This window comes from Elephas maximus, chromosome 9 (genome assembly GCF_024166365.1).
Source record: "Elephas maximus indicus isolate mEleMax1 chromosome 9, mEleMax1 primary haplotype, whole genome shotgun sequence".
NCBI classification, from domain to species: domain Eukaryota; kingdom Metazoa; phylum Chordata; class Mammalia; order Proboscidea; family Elephantidae; genus Elephas; species Elephas maximus.
This window is the reverse complement of record NC_064827.1, coordinates 70,512,728-70,532,289: the sequence shown is the minus strand read 5'-3', so window position 1 is coordinate 70,532,289 and position 19,562 is coordinate 70,512,728. Positions and strand designations below refer to the sequence as shown.

At 37.6% G+C, this 19,562-nt stretch overlaps 1 protein-coding gene across 1 annotated transcript in view; it reads left to right on the top strand.

Annotated features, from left to right (window-relative positions):
• MEGF9 (multiple EGF like domains 9) overlaps positions 1–19,562 on the top strand; it is a 137,364-nt gene that overhangs the window by 112,696 nt on the left and 5,106 nt on the right. Inside the window, exon 5 of the mRNA XM_049895495.1 lies at positions 17,792–18,061. Within this exon, the coding sequence (XP_049751452.1) occupies positions 17,792–18,061 (270 nt within the window). The remainder of the gene's footprint in view (positions 1–17,791; positions 18,062–19,562) is intronic.

Genomic DNA, 19,562 nt, shown 5'->3' with positions numbered 1-19,562 from the left:
GTTATATTCACTAATTCATTCTTCCTGGGTACTAAATAGTGTTGATTAATTGTATCTATAGAATAATTTTACAAATATTGTTAACTCTCATTTATTGCTGGTGTTTTAGTTATCTATTACTGCGTAATTACGCCAAAATTTAGTGCCTTAAAACAATAAACATTTAGTATCTCCCATCGTTTCTGTTAGGAATTTGGGAGCAGCTTAGCTAGATGGTTCTGGTTTGGGGTTGCTTCCTTTCTCCTTCCCTCCCTCCATCCCTTCCTCCCTTCCTTTACATAACAGCTTTTTTGAGATATAATTCACCTATTTAAAGTATACAATTCAGTGGTTTTTAGTATAGTCACCATGTTGTGTAACTATCATCACAAATTTTACAACACTTTCATAACCCCCACCCCCAAAAAACCCTGTACCAAATAGTGATCACTCCCTTTTTCCCCCACCACCTGCTCCCCAACCCTAGGCAACCACTAGCCTACTTTTGGTCTGTATAGATTTGCCAACTCTGAACATTTCATGAAAGTATAATCATAAAGTATGTGGACTTTTGTGAATGACTTCTTCATTTATCATCATATTTTCAAGGTTCCTCCATGTTATAACATGTACTGTGAACATCATGAACAACTTTTTGTGTGTACATATGTTTTCATTTCTCTTGGATATATACCTAGTACAATTACTGAGTCATATGGTAACTCTATATTTAACCTTTTGAGGAACTGCCAGACTTCTTCCAAAATGACTGAACCATTTTAAAATCCCATCAGCATTGTATGAGGGTTCCAAGTTCTCCACATCCTCACCAACCCTTGTTATTATATCTTTTATATTGTAGCTATCTTAGTGGGTGTGAAATGGCATCACACTGCTGTTTTAATTTGCATGTCCTTGATGGCTAATCACGTGCTTATCGGCCTTTTCTATATCTTTTTAGAGAAATGTCTATTTAGATCCTTTGCTCATTTTTATATTTGGTTATTTATCTATCTATCATTGAGTTGAAGGAGCTTATATGTATATACATATACACACACTAGATAGACTATATACATACACACTAGATAGAATATGTGTATCACTAGGTAGAATATATATATATATATATACTCACACTAGATAGAATATATATACACACTATCTAGTGTGTGTATATAGATATATATATATTCTACCTAGTGTGTGTATATAGATAGATAGATAGAAGATAGAAGTTCCTTATCATATATTGATTTGCAAATATTTTTTCTCATTCTGAAGATTGTTTTTTAACTTTCTTAGTGGTATCCTTTGTAGCACAAATGTTTTCAATTTTGATGAAGTTATATTTATCTACCTTTTCTTTTGTTGCTTGTGGTAGCTTGGGGTCTCTCATGAAGTTGTAATCAAGATGTGTCAGGCAGGGCTGCAGTTATTTGAAGGCTTGATCAGGGCTGGAGAATCCACTTCCAAGATGGCTTGCTAAAGGCAGAGGGCTGATTTCTCAACATGTGTACCTCTTCATAGGGCTATTTGAATGTCCTACAACATGACAACTAGCTTTCCCTAGATCAAATGATCCAAGAAAGATCAAGATGAAAGCTGCAGTGTATTTTATGACCTAGCCTCTGAAATCATAGAATGTCATTATCTCAATATCCTATTGATTACATGTGTCTGCCCTAGTCAGTGTGGGAGGAGACTACACGAGGGTGTGAATACCAGGAGGTGGGGATTATTAAAGGTCATCTTGAAAGCTGATTACTGCACTGGGTAATGGGAACTGAAGTGTTTCTCTTTTAATAGGAAGGTCTGTTTTATTCTGCAAGTGGTTATGGAGCACCTAGGGCGTGCTTGCCATTGTGCTAGGCAGGGGATTCAAAGATATAAAGAATTAAAAGTTACCCTTGTTCTAAAGGAGTTTACAGTCTACTAGGGAGAGAAAAACACATAAATAAAGCACTAAAAATAGCAAATGTATATATAGGATATGGTGGGGCGAAAAAGAAGGGAGTTCTGTTCTACATGGGAATGAATGTCAGACGATTTTTACTAAAAGAGGTGCTGTACCTTATTAATTATCACCATGTATGTGAGTGCATATTAACCATTTAGGATAAATTAGAAGGAGTGCTATCTGGAGTCAGGAAAATGAAAAATAATATTGCGTATTAAATCTAAGTCTGTTTCCACAATATCAGGATACTGTAGTGGATTTTTTATTTTTATAAGCATATCAACATGCTGTTAATGTCAAAGAATTTAAGATTTTAGAATTTCATAGAAATTTTAAATAAGAGCTAAAATTATATTAGTCCTTTGCCTTTCTTTTGAATACAGGGCCTGCCTTATGATAGTTGCTTTGTAAATGATTTTTGAATAAGTGAATTAATTCACTGCCATATGATAAATTTTAAAAGTTAGAAGCCTTTTTATGGAAAGATAATGCCTAACAAAAGCAGTATGCTTGAAATCCTTTGATTTTGTGTTCAATTTCTGCCTTTCCCAGGGACTATAAACTTGTATAGTCACTATTTATGTTGTTGAAAAGATATATTTCCAATGACCAGGTGTTGGTCATGCAAATTCTCTCATGTGATCTCCGGCATCATTTCTATCACCAAAGCCATATTTTCCAACTACTGATCCTTCTTCTTTGTTTTCAACTTTTGCATTCCCATCATCAGTAATTATCAATGCATCTTGATTGCATGTTTGATCAATTTCGGACTGCAGAAGTTGGTAGAAATCTTCAATTTCTTCCTCTTTGGTTTTAGTAGTTAGTGTGTAAATTTGAAAAATAATGGAATTAACTGGTCTTCTTCGTATGGATATTATCCTGTCACTGACAGCATTGTACTTCAGAACACATCTTGAAATGTTCTCTTTGACAACAAATGTGACACTGTTCCTCTTCAGTTTGTCATTCCAGGCATAGTAGACCATATGACTGTCTGATTTAAAATGGCCAATACCAGTCCATTTCAGCTCACTAATGCCTAGGATATCAATCTTCAAGCATTTGATTTCATTTTTGACAACTTCCAATTTTCCTTGATTCATACTTCATACTTTCCACATTCTAGTTACTAATGAATGTTTACTGCTGTTTGTTCTCATTTTGAGTCATGCCACATCAGCAAATGAAGGTCCCGAAAACTACTCCATCCGTTAGATTCATTAAGGTCAATTCCAAGGAGGCAGCTCTTCCTCAGCTGTATTTTGAGTGCCTTCCAACCTGAGGGGCTCATCTTCCAGCACTATATCAGACAATGTTTTGCCGCTACTCATAAGATTTTCACTGGCAATTTTTTTTCAGAAGTAGATCACCAGGTCTTTCCTCCTAGTATGTTTTAGTCTGGAAGCTCCACTGAAAACTGTCCCCCATGGGTGACCCTGCTGGTATTTGAAATACTGGTGGCATAGCCTCCAGCATCACAGCAACATGCAAGCCACCACAGTACAACAAACTGACAGATGAGGGATTGTATATAATATTCTTAGAGGTACACTTTAAAAAAAAAAATAAATAAGTAGAGAGAATATAATCAATATAATCAATCTCCTATACCCATCATCCACTCTCAGTAATTAACCATACCAGACCAATCTCATTTCATCTCTACTTTCATGCAAAGTTCCCTAACCTGTCCCAAGAATTAACTCACTACCTTCCCCACCCTCAGATTATCTGTTTTCAAGGTGATTCCTTTTTTCTTTTTACTGAAAGTTTTGGGCATCAAAGTACAGGTTTTGAAAAATCTGGATCTCATCCTAAGGCTTTTTAAGAATTGTAACAACTAAACAAAATTATGGATTAGAAAAATGTCTGGAAAAAAGCGCTTGTGTAGAGGATTGGAGCTGGAATGAGCATTTCATCCAATGGTTTTTTATTGTATTTCTGGGAACCCTAGGTTTACTTTGAGTTGCTTCATGGTTTCATCTTAGTTGAAGTGAGTAGTAAGAGGAGTAGAAGGGGGTTTGAGATTTCTATCTCTTCCTTCAAACATAATAGCAGTTATCTTTTTTACATATTGGGTAATAAGCAAAGTTTTATTTGGGGTGGGAAGGAATGTTCTTCACCTAAAAAAAAAAAAAAAAGGAAAACCAATGTGTTCAGTCTCTATAGTCATGGTCATACAGCTACTAAATAATAGAACTGGGACTAGAATTAATTTTTTCCTGATTGCTAGGCCAGTACACCTTCCACTGAATATATATGACAGGCTACTCAAATTTTTATTGACTTCAGTTCTTTTATATTAACATTAGGTTTATTTTATCTCAACTGTGGGATAACTTGACTTTATCATATTTTTATGTAGTATCTAATGGTTACCAGAAATGTCATTAAAGGAAAAGAATATTAATCATGAAATTATTATACATTAGACCTATTTTATTTTGTAAATGAATTGACAGTAATAATAGATTTTTTTTTTCCTGTTCTCAACTATGTTATTTCAAAACTCTAAGGGGCCTACAAGTCTTATTAGGATCCATGTTCAAAAAAGTAATCTTCAAATTAGTCTTTATATCAGGGAAATACGTGCCAAAACTTAAATCTGACATGCTGGCATTATATAACTTGCTTAATCATACTGTATTTTTCAATTATACCATTGATTTTATATTTAGCCTTTATTTAGTTGGCTTTTAAAAAGGCATTTTTAACAAATCCAATATGCATAGAGACCATTTACTATGTGCAAGCTCTATTCTAGGTGCTTTGGATAATGACAAGAGAATGAAGACCTGGTTCCTAACCTTCAGGAGCTCATGTTGTAGAAAGGGAGGTAACTGTAACCCAGGGTGGAAACTGGTCAGAGGTACAAAACTAGAGTGATGAGAGTTTAGAGGTGGGAGGATCCTACTGGGAGATACAGAGAGGTCTTCACGGAGAAGGTGACGTTTGAAATGGGCCTTGAAGAGTGTAGATTTGGACATCTAGAAAAGTACCCACGTAGAGGTAGATAGGAAATCAATGCCAAAGATTGAACAGGGTCTTGACAAGTCCAATTTGGCATCCATGCATTCCAAAGCACATATTGAGCTCACACTGTAGACTCGGGGTAGGAAGTACTGAGTTGATTCGGATAGTTTAATGCTGTCAGACTTCACAGTTTCTAATGGAGAGACTAACATACAAACAAGCAAGTGCAGTGCCGAATGTCATGGATTTATGCACTACCACCTGTTGCTGTCGAGTCGATTTTGACTCAGCAATCCTGTAGGACAGCGTAGAACAGACCCATAGGGTTTCCAAGGAGCACCTGGTGGATTTTAACTGCCGACCTTTTGGTTGGTAGCCGTAGCTCTTAGCCACTACGCCACCAGTGTTTCCCTATGTACTACAGTGGATGCAGAAAAGTGAGAACAATTTCTCTCTCTGCAGTGGGGGAATATCAACAAAGGCTTCAGAGATGAGGTGATATAAAATCTGAGTCTTGTGATGAATGTTGGCATTTAGCAGATGGCCAGGAGAAGGAAGGATGTTTCAGATAAAGGGATTGTTATGAGGAAAGGCACAGAAATATTAAAACAACTTGTTTGATCAAGGAGCTAGTTAGAAATGGCAGAAACATAGTAAAAGGTGGAGGGAGTAGAACATGGGGCAGGGCTTTTGAATGTCATGTCTTGAAGTCTAGTTGGTCTGTACATGAAAGACTTTTACAAACCTTGATTTCAATCCTTCAATCTATTTTCTTTTTTTTTTTTTATTGTGCTTCAAGTGAAAGTTCACATATCAAGCCAGTCTCTCATACAAAAATGTATACACACCTTGCTATGTACTCCTAATTGCTCTCCCCCTAATGAGATAGCACACCCCTTCTCTCCACCCTGTATTCCCCATGTCCTTTCAGCCAGCTTCTGTCCCCATCTGCCTTCTCATCTCCCCTCCAGACAGGAGCTGCCTACACAGTCTCGTGTGTCTACTTGAGCCAAGAAGCTTACTCCTCCCCAGTATCATTTTCTGTCTTATAGTCTAGTCCAACCCCTGTCTGAGGAGTTGGCTTTGGGAATAGTTCCAGTCTTGGGCTAACAGAAGTTCTGGGGGCCATGACCTCCGGAGTCCTTCCAGTCTCAGCTAGACCACTAAGTCTGATCCTTTTTTATGAGAATTTGAGGTCTTCATCCCACTGCTTACCTGCTCCATCAGGGATTCTCTGTTGTGTTCCGTGTCAGGGCAGTCATTGGTTGTAGCTGGGCACCATCTAGTTCTTCTGGTCTCAGGCTGTTGTAGGCTCTGGTTTATGTGGCCCTTTCTGTCTCTTGGGCTCATAATTACCTTGTGTCTTTGGTGTTCTTCATTTTCCTTTGCTCCAGGTGGGTTGAGACCAATTGATGCATCTTAGATGGCCGCTTGCTAGTGTTTAAGACCCCAGATGCCACTCTCCGAAGTGGGATGCAGGTGTTTTCTTAATAGATTTTATTATGCCAATTGACTTAGATGTCCCCTGAAACCATGGTCCCCAGACCCCCTCCCCTGCTACCCTGGTCTTTGAAGCATTTGGTTTATTCGGGAAGCTGCTTTTAGTTTAGTTCAGTTGTAGTGACTTCTCCGTATTTTGTGTTGTCTTTCCCTTCATCTAAAATAATTCTTGTCTACTATCTAATTAGAGAATACCCCTCTTCCTCCCCACCCTCATAACCATCAAAGAATATTTTCTTCAGTGTTTAAACTATTTCTCGAGTTCTTATAATAGTGGTCTCGTAGAGTATTTGTCCTTTTACAACTGACTAATTTCATTTGGCGTAATGCCTCCCAGATTCCTCCATGTTATGAAATGTTTCACAGATTCATCATTGTTCTTCATCCATCTGTAGTATTCCATTGTGTGAACATACCATGATTTATTTATCCACTCAATCTGTTGATGCGCACTTTGGTTGCTTCCATCTTTTTGCTATTGTAAAACAGTGCTGCAGTGAACATGGGTGTGCATATATCTGTTTGTGTAAAGGCTCTTATTTCTCTAGGACATATTTCAAGGAGTGGGATTGCTGGATCGTATGGTAGTTCTATTTCTAGCTTTTTAAGGAAGTGCCAAATCGATTTCCAAAGTGGTTGCACCATTTTACATTCTCACCAGCCATGTATAAGTGTTCCAATCTCTCCAACATTTATTATTTTGTGTTTTTTTGGATTAATGTCAGCCTTGTTGGAGTGAGATAGTATCTCATTGTAGTTTTGATCTGCATTTCTCTAATTGCTAATGATTCTGAACATTTGCTCATGTATCTGTTAGCTGCGTCAATGTATTCTTTGGTGAAGTGCCTGTTCATACCCTTTGCTCATTTTTTAATTGGGTTGTCTTTTTGTTGTTGAGTTTTTGCAGTATCATATAGATTTTAGAGATCAGATGCTGACTGGAATTGTCACAGCTAAAAACTTTTTCGCAGTCTGTAGGTAATCTTTTTACGCTTTTGGTGAAGTCTTTGATGAGCACAGGTGTTTGATTTTTAGGAGCTCCCAGTTATCTAGTTTCTCTTCTGGTGTTGGTGCATTGTTAGTAATATTTTTTATACTGTTTATGCCATGTATTAGGGCTCCTGGCGTTGTCCCAATTTTTTTTTCTGTGATCTTTATTCGTTTTAGATTTTGTATTTAGGTCTTTGATCCATTTTGAATTAGTTTTTGTACATGATGTGAGGTATGGGTCTTGTTTCATTTTTTTGCAGATGGACATCCTGTTATGCCAGCACCATTTATTAAAAAAAGACTGTCTTTTCCCCATTTAACTGACTTTGGGCCTTTGTCAAATATCAGCTGCTCATATGTGGATAGATTTTTGTCTGGATTCTCAATTCTGTTCCATTGTATCTGTTCCATATGTATCTGTTGTTGTACCAGTACCAGGCTGTTTTGACTAGTGTGGTGGTATAATATGTCCTAAAATCAGGTACTGTGAGACCTCCAACTTTGTTCTTTGTTCAGTAATGCTTTACTTACCCAGGGCCTCTTTCCCTTCCCTATGAAGTAGGTGATTTGTTTCTCTATCTCATTAAAAAAAAGTCATTGGAATTTGGATTTGAATTGCATTATATCTATAGATCATTTTTGGTATAATAGACATTTTTACAATGTTGAGTCTTCCTATCCATGAGCAAGGTATGTTTTCCACTTACGTAGGTCTCTTTTGGTTTCTTGCAGTAGTGCCTTGTAGTTTTCTTCATATAGGTCTTTTACATCTCTAGTTAGATTTGTTCCTAAGTATTTTATCTTCTTGGGGGCTATGGTAAATGGTATTGATTTGGTGATTTCCTCTTTGCTGTTCTGTTCGTGTAGAAGAATCCAACTGATTTTTATATGTTTATCTTGTATCCTGAAATCTTCTATTAGTTCAGTAGTTTTCTTGAGGATTCTTTAGGGTTTTCTATATAAGATCATGTCATCTGCAAGTCGATATACTTTTACTTCTTCCTTACCAATCTGGATGTCCTTTATTTCTTTATCTAACCTAATTGCTCTGGCTAGGACCTCCAGCACAATGTTGAATAAGAGTAGTAAAAAAGGGCATCCTCGTCTGGTTCCTGTTCTCCAGGGGAATGCTTTCAGACTCTCTCCATTTACAATGGTGTTGGTTGTTGGCTTTGTATAAATGTTCTTTATTATGTTAAGGAATTTTCCTTCTATTCCTACTTTGCAGAGAGTTTTTGTCACGAATGGGTGTTGGACTTTGTCAAATGCCTTCTCTGCATCAATCTACAATCTATTTTTTTTTTTTTTGAATCTATAAACATTTATTATCATTACTTTCTTTTTTTTGACAGGAAAGGCATGTTTATTTCATTGTACAAGGAAAAGGAGTTAGTCAGAGCTGCTGTTGCCAAGACTGCTTGCCAATGGTGGGGAGGCAGGCTACTTTTAAAGGGGTTTACAAGTAGGGAGTTCGTACAAGTTAGGGCAGCAACATTCTTTTTTTTTTTTTTTAATTAACTTTTATTAAGCTTCAAGTGAACATTTACAAATCCAATCAGTCTGTCACATATAAGTTTACATACATCTTACTCCGTACTCCCACTTGCTCTCCCCCTCTTGAGTCAGCCCTTTCAGTCTCTCCTTTCGTGACAATTTTGCCAGCTTCCCTCTCCCTCTCTCCTCCCATCCCCCCTCCAGACAAGAGTTGCCAACACACTCTCAAGTGACCACCTGATATAATTAGCTCACTCTTCATCAGCATCTCTCTCCCACCCACTGACCAGTCCCTTTCATGTCTGATGAGTTGTCTTCGGGGATGATTCCTGTCCTGTGCCAACAGAAGGTCCAGGGAGCATGGCTGCCGGGATTCCTCTAGTCTCAGTCAGATCATTAAGTATGGTCTTTTTATGAGAATTTGGGGTCTGCATCCCACTGATCTCCTGTTCCCTCAGGAGTTCTCTATTGTGCTCCCTGTCAGGGCAGTCATCGATTGTGGCCGGGCACCAACTAGTTCTTCTGGTCTCAGGATGATGTAGGTCTCTGGTTCATGTGGCCCTTTCTGTCTCTTGGGCTTTTAGTTGTCGTGTGACCTTGGTGTTCTTCATTTTCCTTTGTTCCAGGTGGGTTGAGACCAATTGATGCATCTTAGATGGCCGCTTGTTAGCATTTAAGACCCCAGATGACACATTTCAAAGTGGGGTGCAGAATGTTTTCATACTAGAATTATTTTGCCAATTGACTTAGAAGTCCCCTCAAACCATGTTCCCGAGACCTCCGCCCCAGCTCCGCTGACCTTTGAAGCATTCATTTTATCCTGGAAACTTCTTTGCTTTTGGTCCAGTCCAATTGAGCTGACCTTCCATGTATTGAGTGTTGTCTTTCCCTTCACCCAAAGCAGTTCTTATCTACTGATTAATCAATAAAAAACCCTCTCCCTCCCTCCCTCCCTCCCTCCCCCCTTCGTAACCACAAAAGTATGTGTTCTTCTCAGTTTTTACTATTTCTCAAGATCTAATAATAGTGGTCTTATACGATATTTGTCCTTTTGCCTCTGACTAATTTCGCTCAGCATAATGCCTTCCAGGTTCCTCCATGTTATGAAATGTTTGACAGATTCGTCACTGTTCTTTATCGATGCGTAGTATTCCATTGTGTGAATATACCACAATTTATTTACCCATTCATCTGTTGATGGACACCTTGGTTGCTTCCAGCTTTTTGCTATTGTAAACAGAGCTGCAATAAACATGGGTGTGCATATATCTGTTTGTGTGAAGGCTCTTGTTTCTCTAGGGTATATTCCGAGGAGTGGGATTTCTGGGTTGTATGGTAGTTCTATTTCTAACTGTTTAAGATAACGCCAGATAGATTTCCAAAGTGGTTGTACCATTTTACATTCCCACCAGCAGTGTATAAGAGTTCCAATCTCTCCGCAGCCTCTCCAACATTTATTATTTTGTGTTTTTTGGATTAATGCCAGCCTTGTTGGTGTGAGATGGAATCTCATCGTAGTTTTAATTTGCATTTCTGTAATGGCTAATGATCGAGAGCATTTTCTCATGTATCTGTTGGTTGCCTGAATATCTTCTTTAGTGAAGTGTGTGTTCATATCCTTAGCCCACTTCTTGATTGGGTTGTTTGTCTTTTTGTGGTTGAGTTTTGACAGAATCATGTAGATTTTAGAGATCAGGCGCTGGTCTGAGATGTCACAGCTGAAAATTCTTTCCCAGTCTGTAGGTGGTCTTTTTACTCTTTTGGTGAAGTCTTTGGATGAGCATAGGTGTTTGATTTTTAGGAGCTCCCAGTTATCTGGTTTCTCTTCATCATTTTTGGTAATGTTTTGTATTCTGTTTATGCCTTGTATTAGGGCTCCTAGGGTTGTCCCTATTTTTTCTTCCATGATCTTTATCGTTTTAGTCTTTATGTTTAGGTCTTTGATCCACTTGGAGTTAGTTTTTGTGCATGGTGTGAGGTATGGGTCCTGTTTCATTCTTTTGCAAATGGATATCCAGTTATGCCAGCACCATTTGTTAAAAAGACTATCTTTTCCCCAATTAACTGACACTGGTCCTTTGTCAAATATCAGCTGGATGGATTTATATCTGGGTTCTCAATTCTGTTCCATTGGTCTATGTGCCTGTTGTTGTACCAGTACCAGGCTGTTTTGACTACTGTGGCTGTATAATAGGTTCTGAAATCAGGTAGAGTGAGGCCTCCCACTTTCTTCTTCTTTTTTAGTAGTGCTTTGCTTATACGGGGCTTCTTTCCCTTCCATATGAAATTGGTGATTTGTTTCTCTATCCCCTTAAAATATGACATTGAAATTTGGATCGGAAGTGTGTTATATGTATAGATGGCTTTTGGTAGAATAGACATTTTTACTATCCATGAGCAAGGTATGTTTTTCCACTTAAGTATGTCCTTTTGAATTTCTTGTAGTAGAGCTTTGTAGTTTTCTTTGTATAGGTCTTTTACATCCTTGGTAAGATTTATTCCTAAGTATTTTATCTTCTTGGGGGCTACTGTGAATGGTATTGATTTGGTTATTTCCTCTTCGGTGTTCTTTTTGTTGATGTAGAGGAATCCAAGTGATTTTTGTATGTTTATTTTATAACCTGAGATTCTGCCAAACTCTTCTATTAGTTTCAGTAGTTTTCTGGAGGATTCCTTAGGGTTTTCTGTGTATAAGATCATGTCATCTGCAAATAGTGATAACTTTACTTCCTCCTTGCCAATCTGGATACCCTTTATTTCTTTGTCTAGCCTAATTGCCCTGGCTAGGACTTCAAGTACGATGTTGAATAAGAGCGGTGATAAAGGGCATCCTTGTCTGGTTCCCGTTCTCAAGGGAAATGCTTTCAGGTTCTCTCCATTTAGAGTGATATTGGCTGTTGGCTTTGCATAGATGCCCTTTATTATGTTGAGGAATTTTCCTTCAATTCCTATTTTGGTAAGAGTTTTTATCATAAATGGGTGTTGGACTTTGTCAAATGCCTTTTCTGCATCAATTGATAAGATCATGTGGTTTTTATCTTTGGTTTTATTTATGTGATGGATTACATTAATGGTTTTTCTGATATGAAACCAGCCTTGCATACCTGGTATAAATCCCACTTGATCAGGGTGAATTATTTTTTTGATGTGTTGTTGGATTCTATTGGCTAGAATTTTGTTGAGGATTTTTGCATCAATGTTCATGAGGGTTATAGGTCTATAATTTTCTTTTTTTGTAATGTCTTTACCTGGTTTTGGTATCAGGGAGATGGTGGCTTCATAGAATGAGTTGGGTAGTATTCCGTCCTTTTCTATGCTTTGAAATACCTTCAGTAGTAGTGGTGTTAACTCTTCTCTGAAAGTTTGATAGAACTCTGCAGTGAAGCCGTCCGGGCCAGGGCTTTTTTTTGTTGGAAGTTTTTTGATTACCGTTTCAATCTCTTTTTTTGTTATGGGTCTATTTAGTTGTTCTACTTCTGAATGTGTTAGTTTAGGTAGGTAGTGTTTTTCCAAGAATTCATCCATTTCTTCTAGGTTTTCAAATTTGTTAGAGTACAATTTTTCGTAGTAATCTGAAATGATTCTTTTAATTTCATTTGGTTCTGTTGTGATGTGGTCCTTCTTGTTTCTTATTCGGGTTATTTGTTTCCTTTCCGGTATGTCTTTAGTCAGTCTAGCCAATGGTTTATCAATTTTGTTAATTTTTTCAAAGAACCAGCTTTTGGCTTTGTTAATTCTTTCAATTGTTTTTCTGTTCTCTAATTCGTTTAGTTCAGCTCTAATTTTTATTATTTGTTTTCTTCTGGTGCCTGATGGGTTCTCTTGTTGCTCACTTTTTATTTGTTCAAGTTGTAGGGACAGTTCTCTGATTTTGGCTCTTTCTTCTTTTTGTATGTGTGCATTTATCGATATAAATTGGCGTCTGAGCACTGCTTTTGCTGTGTCCCAGAGGTTTTGATAGGAAGTATTTTCATTCTCGTTGCATTCTATGAATTTCCTTATTCCCTCCTTGATGTCTTCTATAACCCAGTCTTTTTTCAGGAGGGTATTGTTCATTTTCCAAGTATTTGATTTCTTTTCCCTAGTTTTTCTGTTATTGATTTCTAGTTTTATTGCCTCGTGGTCTGAGAAGATGCTTTGTAATATTTCGATGTTTTGGATTCTGCAAAGGTTTGTTTTATGACCTAATATGTGGTCTATTCTAGAGAATGTTCCATGTGCGCTAGAAAAAAAAGTATACTTTGCAGCAGTTGGGTGGAGAGTTCTGTATAAGTCAATGAGGTCAAGTTGGTTGATTGCTGTAAGTAGGTCTTCCGTGTCTCTGTTGAGCTTCTTACTGGATGTCCTGTCCTTCTCCGAAAGTGGTGTGTTGAAGTCTCCTACTATAATTGTGGAGGTGTCTATCTCACTTTTCAATTCTGTTAAAATTTGATTTATGTATCTTGCAGCCCTGTCATTGGGTACATAAATATTTAATATGGTTATGTCTTCCTGATCAATTGTCCCTTTTATCATTATATAGTGTCCTTCTTTATCCTTTGTGGTGGATTTAAGTCTAAAGTCTATTTTGTCAGAAATTAATATTGCTACTCCTCTTCTTTTTTGCTTATTGTTTGCTTGATATATTTTTTTCCATCCTTTGAGTTTTAGTTTGTTTGTGACTCTAAGTCTAAGGTGTGTCTCTTGTAGGCAGCATATAGATGGATCGTGTTTCTTTATCCAGTCCGTGACTCTCTGTCTCTTTATTGGTGCATTTAGTCCATTTACATTCAGTGTAATTATAGATAAATAAGTTTTTAGTGCTGTCATTTTGATGTCTTTTCATGTGTGTTGTTGGCAATTTCGTTTTTCCACATACTTTTTTGTGCTGAGACGTTTTTCTTAGTAAATTGTGAGATCCTCATTTTCATAGTGTTTGACTTTATGTTGGTTGAGTCGTTACGTTTTTCTTGGCTTTTATCTTGTTTTTTTTTTTTTTTTTATCTTGAGTTATGGAGTTGTTATACCTTTTTGTGGTTACCTTATTATTTACCAGTATTTTTCTAAGTAAAAACCTAACTTGTATCGTTCTATATTGCCTTGTATCACTCTCCATCTGGCAGTTCAATGCCTCCTGTATTTAGTCCCTCTTTTTGATTATTGTGATCTTTTACCTACTGACTTCCATGATCCCCTGTTATGTGTATTATTTTTATTTATTTATTTTTTAATTAATCTTAATTTGTTTGTTTTTGTGATTTCCCTATTTGAGTTGATATCAGGACATTCTGTTTTGTGACCTTGTATTGTGCTGGTATCTGATATATTGGTTTTCTGACCAAACAATATCCTTTAGTATTTCTTGTAGCTTTGGTTTGGTTTTTGCAAATTCTCTAAACTTGTGTTTATCTGTAAATATCTTAATTTCGCCTTCATATTTCAGAGAGAGTTTTGCTGGATATATGATCCTTGGCTGGCAGTTTTTTTCCTTCAGTGCTCTGTATATGTCGTCCCATTCCCTTCTTGCCTGCATGGTTTCTGCTGAGTAGTCTGAACTTATTCTTATTGATTCTCCCTTGAAGGAAACCTTTCTTTTCTCCCTGGCTGCTTTTAAAATTTTCTGTTTATCTTTGGTTTTGGCGAGTTTGATGATAATATGTCTTGGTGTTTTTCTTTTTGGATCAATCTTAAATGGGGTTCGATGAGCATCTTGGATAGCTATCCTTTCGTCTTTCATGATGTCAGGGAAGTTTTCTGTCAGGAGTTCTTCAACTATTTTCTCTGTGTTTTCTGTCCCCCCTCCCTGTTCTGGGACTCCAGTCACCCGCAAGTTATCCTTCTTGATAGAGTCCCACATGATTCTTAGGGTTTCTTCATTTTTTAAAATTCTTTTATCTGATTTTTTTTCAGCTATGTTGGTGTTGATTCTCTGGTCCTCCAGATGTCCCAGTCTGCATTCTAATTGCTCGAGTCTGCTCCTCTGACTTCCTATTGCGTTGTCTAATTCTGTAATTTTATTGTTAATCTTTTGGATTTCTACATGCTGTCTCCCTATGGATTCTTGCAACTTATTAATTTTTCCACTATGTTCTTGAATAATCTTTTTGAGTTCTTCAACAGTTTTATTGGTGTGTTCCTTGGCTTTTTCTGCAGTTTGCCTTATTTCGTTTGTGATGTCTTGAAGCATTCTGTAAATTAGTTTTTTATATTGTGTATCTGATAATTCCAGGATTGTATCTTCATTTGGGAAAGATTTTGATTCTTTTGTTTGGGGGGTTGGAGAAGCTGTCATGGTCTGCTTCTTTAAGTGGTTTGATATGGACTGCTGTCTCTGAGCCATCGCTGGGAAACTAGTTTTTCCAGAAAATCCGCTGACTGGTACGCTGGCTCCAGGCTCTGAAAACAATCGCTGCCTCCCCATATTTGTTCATTCTCCGTCTCTAAATCTGTGTGTGTTGTTCAGGGTTCGTAGATTGTTATGTATGTGATCAATTCACTTGTTTTTCCGAGTCTTTGTTACAAGAGGAATCCGCGGTAGCGTCCACCTAGTCCGCCATCTTGGCCCTGCCTCTTTTTATTAACTTTTATTGAGCTTCAAGTGAACGTTTACAAATCAAGTCAGTCTGTCACATATAAGTTGATATACATCTTACTCCTTACTCCCACTTGCTCTCCCCCTAATGAGTCAACCCTTCCAGTCTCTCCTTTCATGAAAACTTTGGCAGCCTCCAACTCTCTCTATCCTCCCATCCCCCCTCCAGACAGGAGATGCCAACACAATCTCAAGTGTCCACCTGATATTATTAGCTCACTCTTCATCAGCATCTCTCTCCCACCCTCTGTCCAGTTCCTTTCATGTCTAATGAATTGTCTTCGGGGATGGTTCCCGTCCTGTGCCAACAGAAGGTTTGGGGACCATGCCCGCCGGGATTCCTCTAGTCACATCCAGACCATTAAGTATGGTCTTTTTATGAGAATTTGGGGTCTGCATCCCACTTATCTCCTGCTCCCTCAGGGGTTCTCTGTTGTGCTCCCTGTCAGGGCAGTCATCGATTGTGGCTGGGCACCAACTAATTCTTCTGTTCTCAGGATAATGTAGGTCTCTGATTCATGTGGCCCTCTCTGTCTCTTGGGCTCTTAGTTGTCGTGTGACCTTGGTGTTCTTCATTTTCCTTTGCTCCAGGTGGGTTGAGACCAGTTGATGCATGTTAGATGGCCGCTTGTTAGCTTTTAAGACCCCAGACACCACATTTCAAAGTGGGATGCAGAATGTTTTCATAATAGAATTATTTTGCCAGTTGACTTAGAAGTCCCCTCAAACCATGGTTCCCAAACCCCCGCTCTTGCTCCGCTGACCTTTGAAGCATTCATTTTATCCCGGAAGCTTCTTTGCTTTTGGTCCAGTGCAGTCCAGTTGAGCTGACCTTCCATGTATTGAGTGTTGTCCTTCCCTTCACCTAAAGCAGTTCTTTTCAGCTAATTAATCAGTAAAAACACCCTCTCCCTCCCTCCCTCCCTCCTCCCCTCGTAACCACAAAAGTATGTGTTCTTCTCAGTTTATACTGTTTCTCAAGATCTTATAATAGTGGTCTTATACAATATTTGTCCTTTTGCCTCTGACTGATTTCGCTCAGCATAATGCCTTCCAGGTTCCTCCATGTTATGAAATGTTTGACAGATTCGTCACTGTTCTTTATCGATGCGTAGTATTCCATTGTGTGAATATACCACAATTTATTTACCCATTCATCTGTTGATGGACACCTTGGTTGCTTCCAGCTTTTTGCTATTGTAAACAGAGCTGCAATAAACATGGGTGTGCATATATCTGTTTGTGTGAAGGCTCTTGTTTCTCTAGAGTGTATTCCGAGGAGTGGGATTTCTGGGTTGTATGGTAGTTCTATTTCTAACTGTTTAAGATAACGCCAGATAGATTTCCAAAGTGGTTGTACCATTTTACATTCCCACCAGCAGTGTATAAGAGTTCCAATCTCTCCGCAGCCTCTCCAACATTTATTATTTTGTGTTTTTTGGATTAATGCCAGCCTTGTTGGAGTGAGATGGAATCTCATCGTAATTTTAATCTGCATTTCTGTAATGGCTAATGATCGAGAGCTACAATCTATTTTTAATAAGCATTTTTCACATTAATTATTGTTGTTATAGTGTGTTGCAACACAAAAATGCTGCAAAATATGCCTGTGTGAGCTATAGGCTCCTAAAGAAGGAATATGCTCTTTTGTTGAGTGTTTTTTTTTTTTTTTTTTTGTCTACCATTGTTTGAATGGGTGTTAAGTCATTCAACTGCCATCTTTTATTGCTGAAAGCAATCTAAGTGTCACCTGGTTCAATCCCTTTATTTTGAAGATGGGAAACTGAGGTCTAGAGTTTAGTAATTTACTTTAGATCACCCTACCATTTGGGTAGGTGTTTGGGTAAAACCGAAAACCAAACCCATTGCCGTTGATTCAATTCCGACTCATAGTGACCCATAGGACAGAGTAGAACTGCCCCACAGGGCTTCCAAGGAGCAGCTGGTGGATTTGAACTGCGGACCTTTTGGTTAACAGCCGAGCTCTTAACCACTGCATCACCAGGGCCCCATAAAACCGGAAAAACCCAAACCTGTTGCCATTGAGTCAATTCTGACTCATAGCGACCCTAGTGAATGGTAAATTAATATCCTTTCTCAGTTGCAGAGCTCTGACTATACTAAAAAGCATTGAATTGTACATTTTAAATGTGTGAGTTGTATGATACGTGAAATACATGTCAATTAAGCTGTTTAAAATCAGTAGTATGAATAGAATGAACAAAAGGTTTGTAAACCTTTTTTTAGGACTAGTAGTTGTTTTGCATTTTTAATTGTAACTTAGACTGTACTAAATTATATTGGTGTTCTGTCTCTTTTAGAATTGGGTGAATTGGAACCTAAATGTGTCCAGTGTAAAGATGGTTACACAGGCTGGAACTGCAATAAATGTGAAAATGGCTATTACAATTCTGACAGCATCTGTATAAAGTGCCAATGTCATGACCACGTGGACCCAGTTAAAACTCCAAAGATTTGCAAGCCTGAGAGTGGCGAATGCATCAACTGCCTCCATAACACCACTGGGTTTTGGTGTGAGAACTGCCTAGAAGGTTATGTTCGAGACCTCGAGGGAAATTGCATCAAGAAAGGTAAAACTTCACCTAAGGTTGTAAATTTAATATCTAAGCCTAGCAATGAAAATTTCAGGACAGCTACCTTTAACTTTGTAAAATCTTCCAATCCCACCAGAAGAGATTTCTGGAAATAGATTTTGATAGATATTTGCCTAAAGAGGTTTTCTTCCTTTCCTGCTGCTCTCCTGACACACCACAGTGAACTCCAGAAATTTGAGGACCAAGTCAAAGTCATTGCAGCATTCTTACATTTTCTCTTCATCTTTTTTTTTTTTTATCGTTGTTGCTGTTGTTGATAATTTAAAAGTTCTATCTTTTTTTTATTCTTTGCTTTCTGTATTCTCATCACTTTCAGTGATCATCAAAGGTCTTTCCAAGCAGGGACCTATAATCTGGTTAGAAGTTCCCCTGAGAAACTAGAGTTTATTCTAGCATCTGTCCTAACTTTGGGCCTAAGTTTCCCCATGTATGGTGGAGAAAACAATAAATAATAATCATTTGGACACTTAAGTATTTAAAAATCCTTTTGATTTTGGTTTTTAAAAGAAAAAGTTATTTATATAGAAAAATGTTTCTTACAGGCAAGTTAAATAAGAGTTTACATAAAAATTAATGATGATTGTAAGTTCAGGATGAATTAGAGACATTCAGGATTTATTAGGTCACAGAAAGATTAGACTATGGTCTTCTACAAACTACTCTTTGATATCCTAATAGATGCTGAATGAATGTTAATAATAAATAGTAATCATTTTTTTGAGTGCCCACTATGTGCCAGGTACTGCAAAATATTAAGTGTGATAATGTTTGTATAGTACATTATTTCATTTAATCCTTCCCAGCTCTGAAAAGTAGATATTATTATTCTCATTTTACAGATAAAGAACCTCAAGTTTAAAAATATTGGCTTGTCTATAGCCACACAGTTCTGTTTGATTCCAAAGCCTTTGATCTTTCCACTAAGGTATGCAGCCATTAGAGGTACAGGTAGCTTAATTATAAAATAGCTATAATCTATGCAAAGGAAGAAGTACACATGGCACTAAAGGAAGACTGTTTTTTCACATGGCTGACATCAACTTTGGACATTTAAATCGTGTTTTTCAGATATAACTAGAAACACAGTTTTTCCTATTTTGTTTTCACCTCATTTGAGGAGAATTTCACCCTTGTGAAATGCTATCGGACATGTTGGACTTAGTTCAAATGATTGTCATCTATCCCTGTCATTTTTAGCCAAGTAATCTAGAACTCAGTAGTGACATATTTACTGCCTTTTCAGGAACTTGTACTAATCCATCCAAGAGTAAAGAAGGGTGGAAAATTGCAACATTGGGATTTTCCCAAAGATTTTAATATAGATGGTATACATATTGGCGAATAATATTGCTGTGAATATAGTAGCCTAGCTTTCCAGACCCTGATTCTTATCATGTCTTTAAAAATTGTCTTTAACTTGTATTACCTTAAAGCAGAGTTTCATATCAACATCCCACATCAACTTCCACTCCCATGT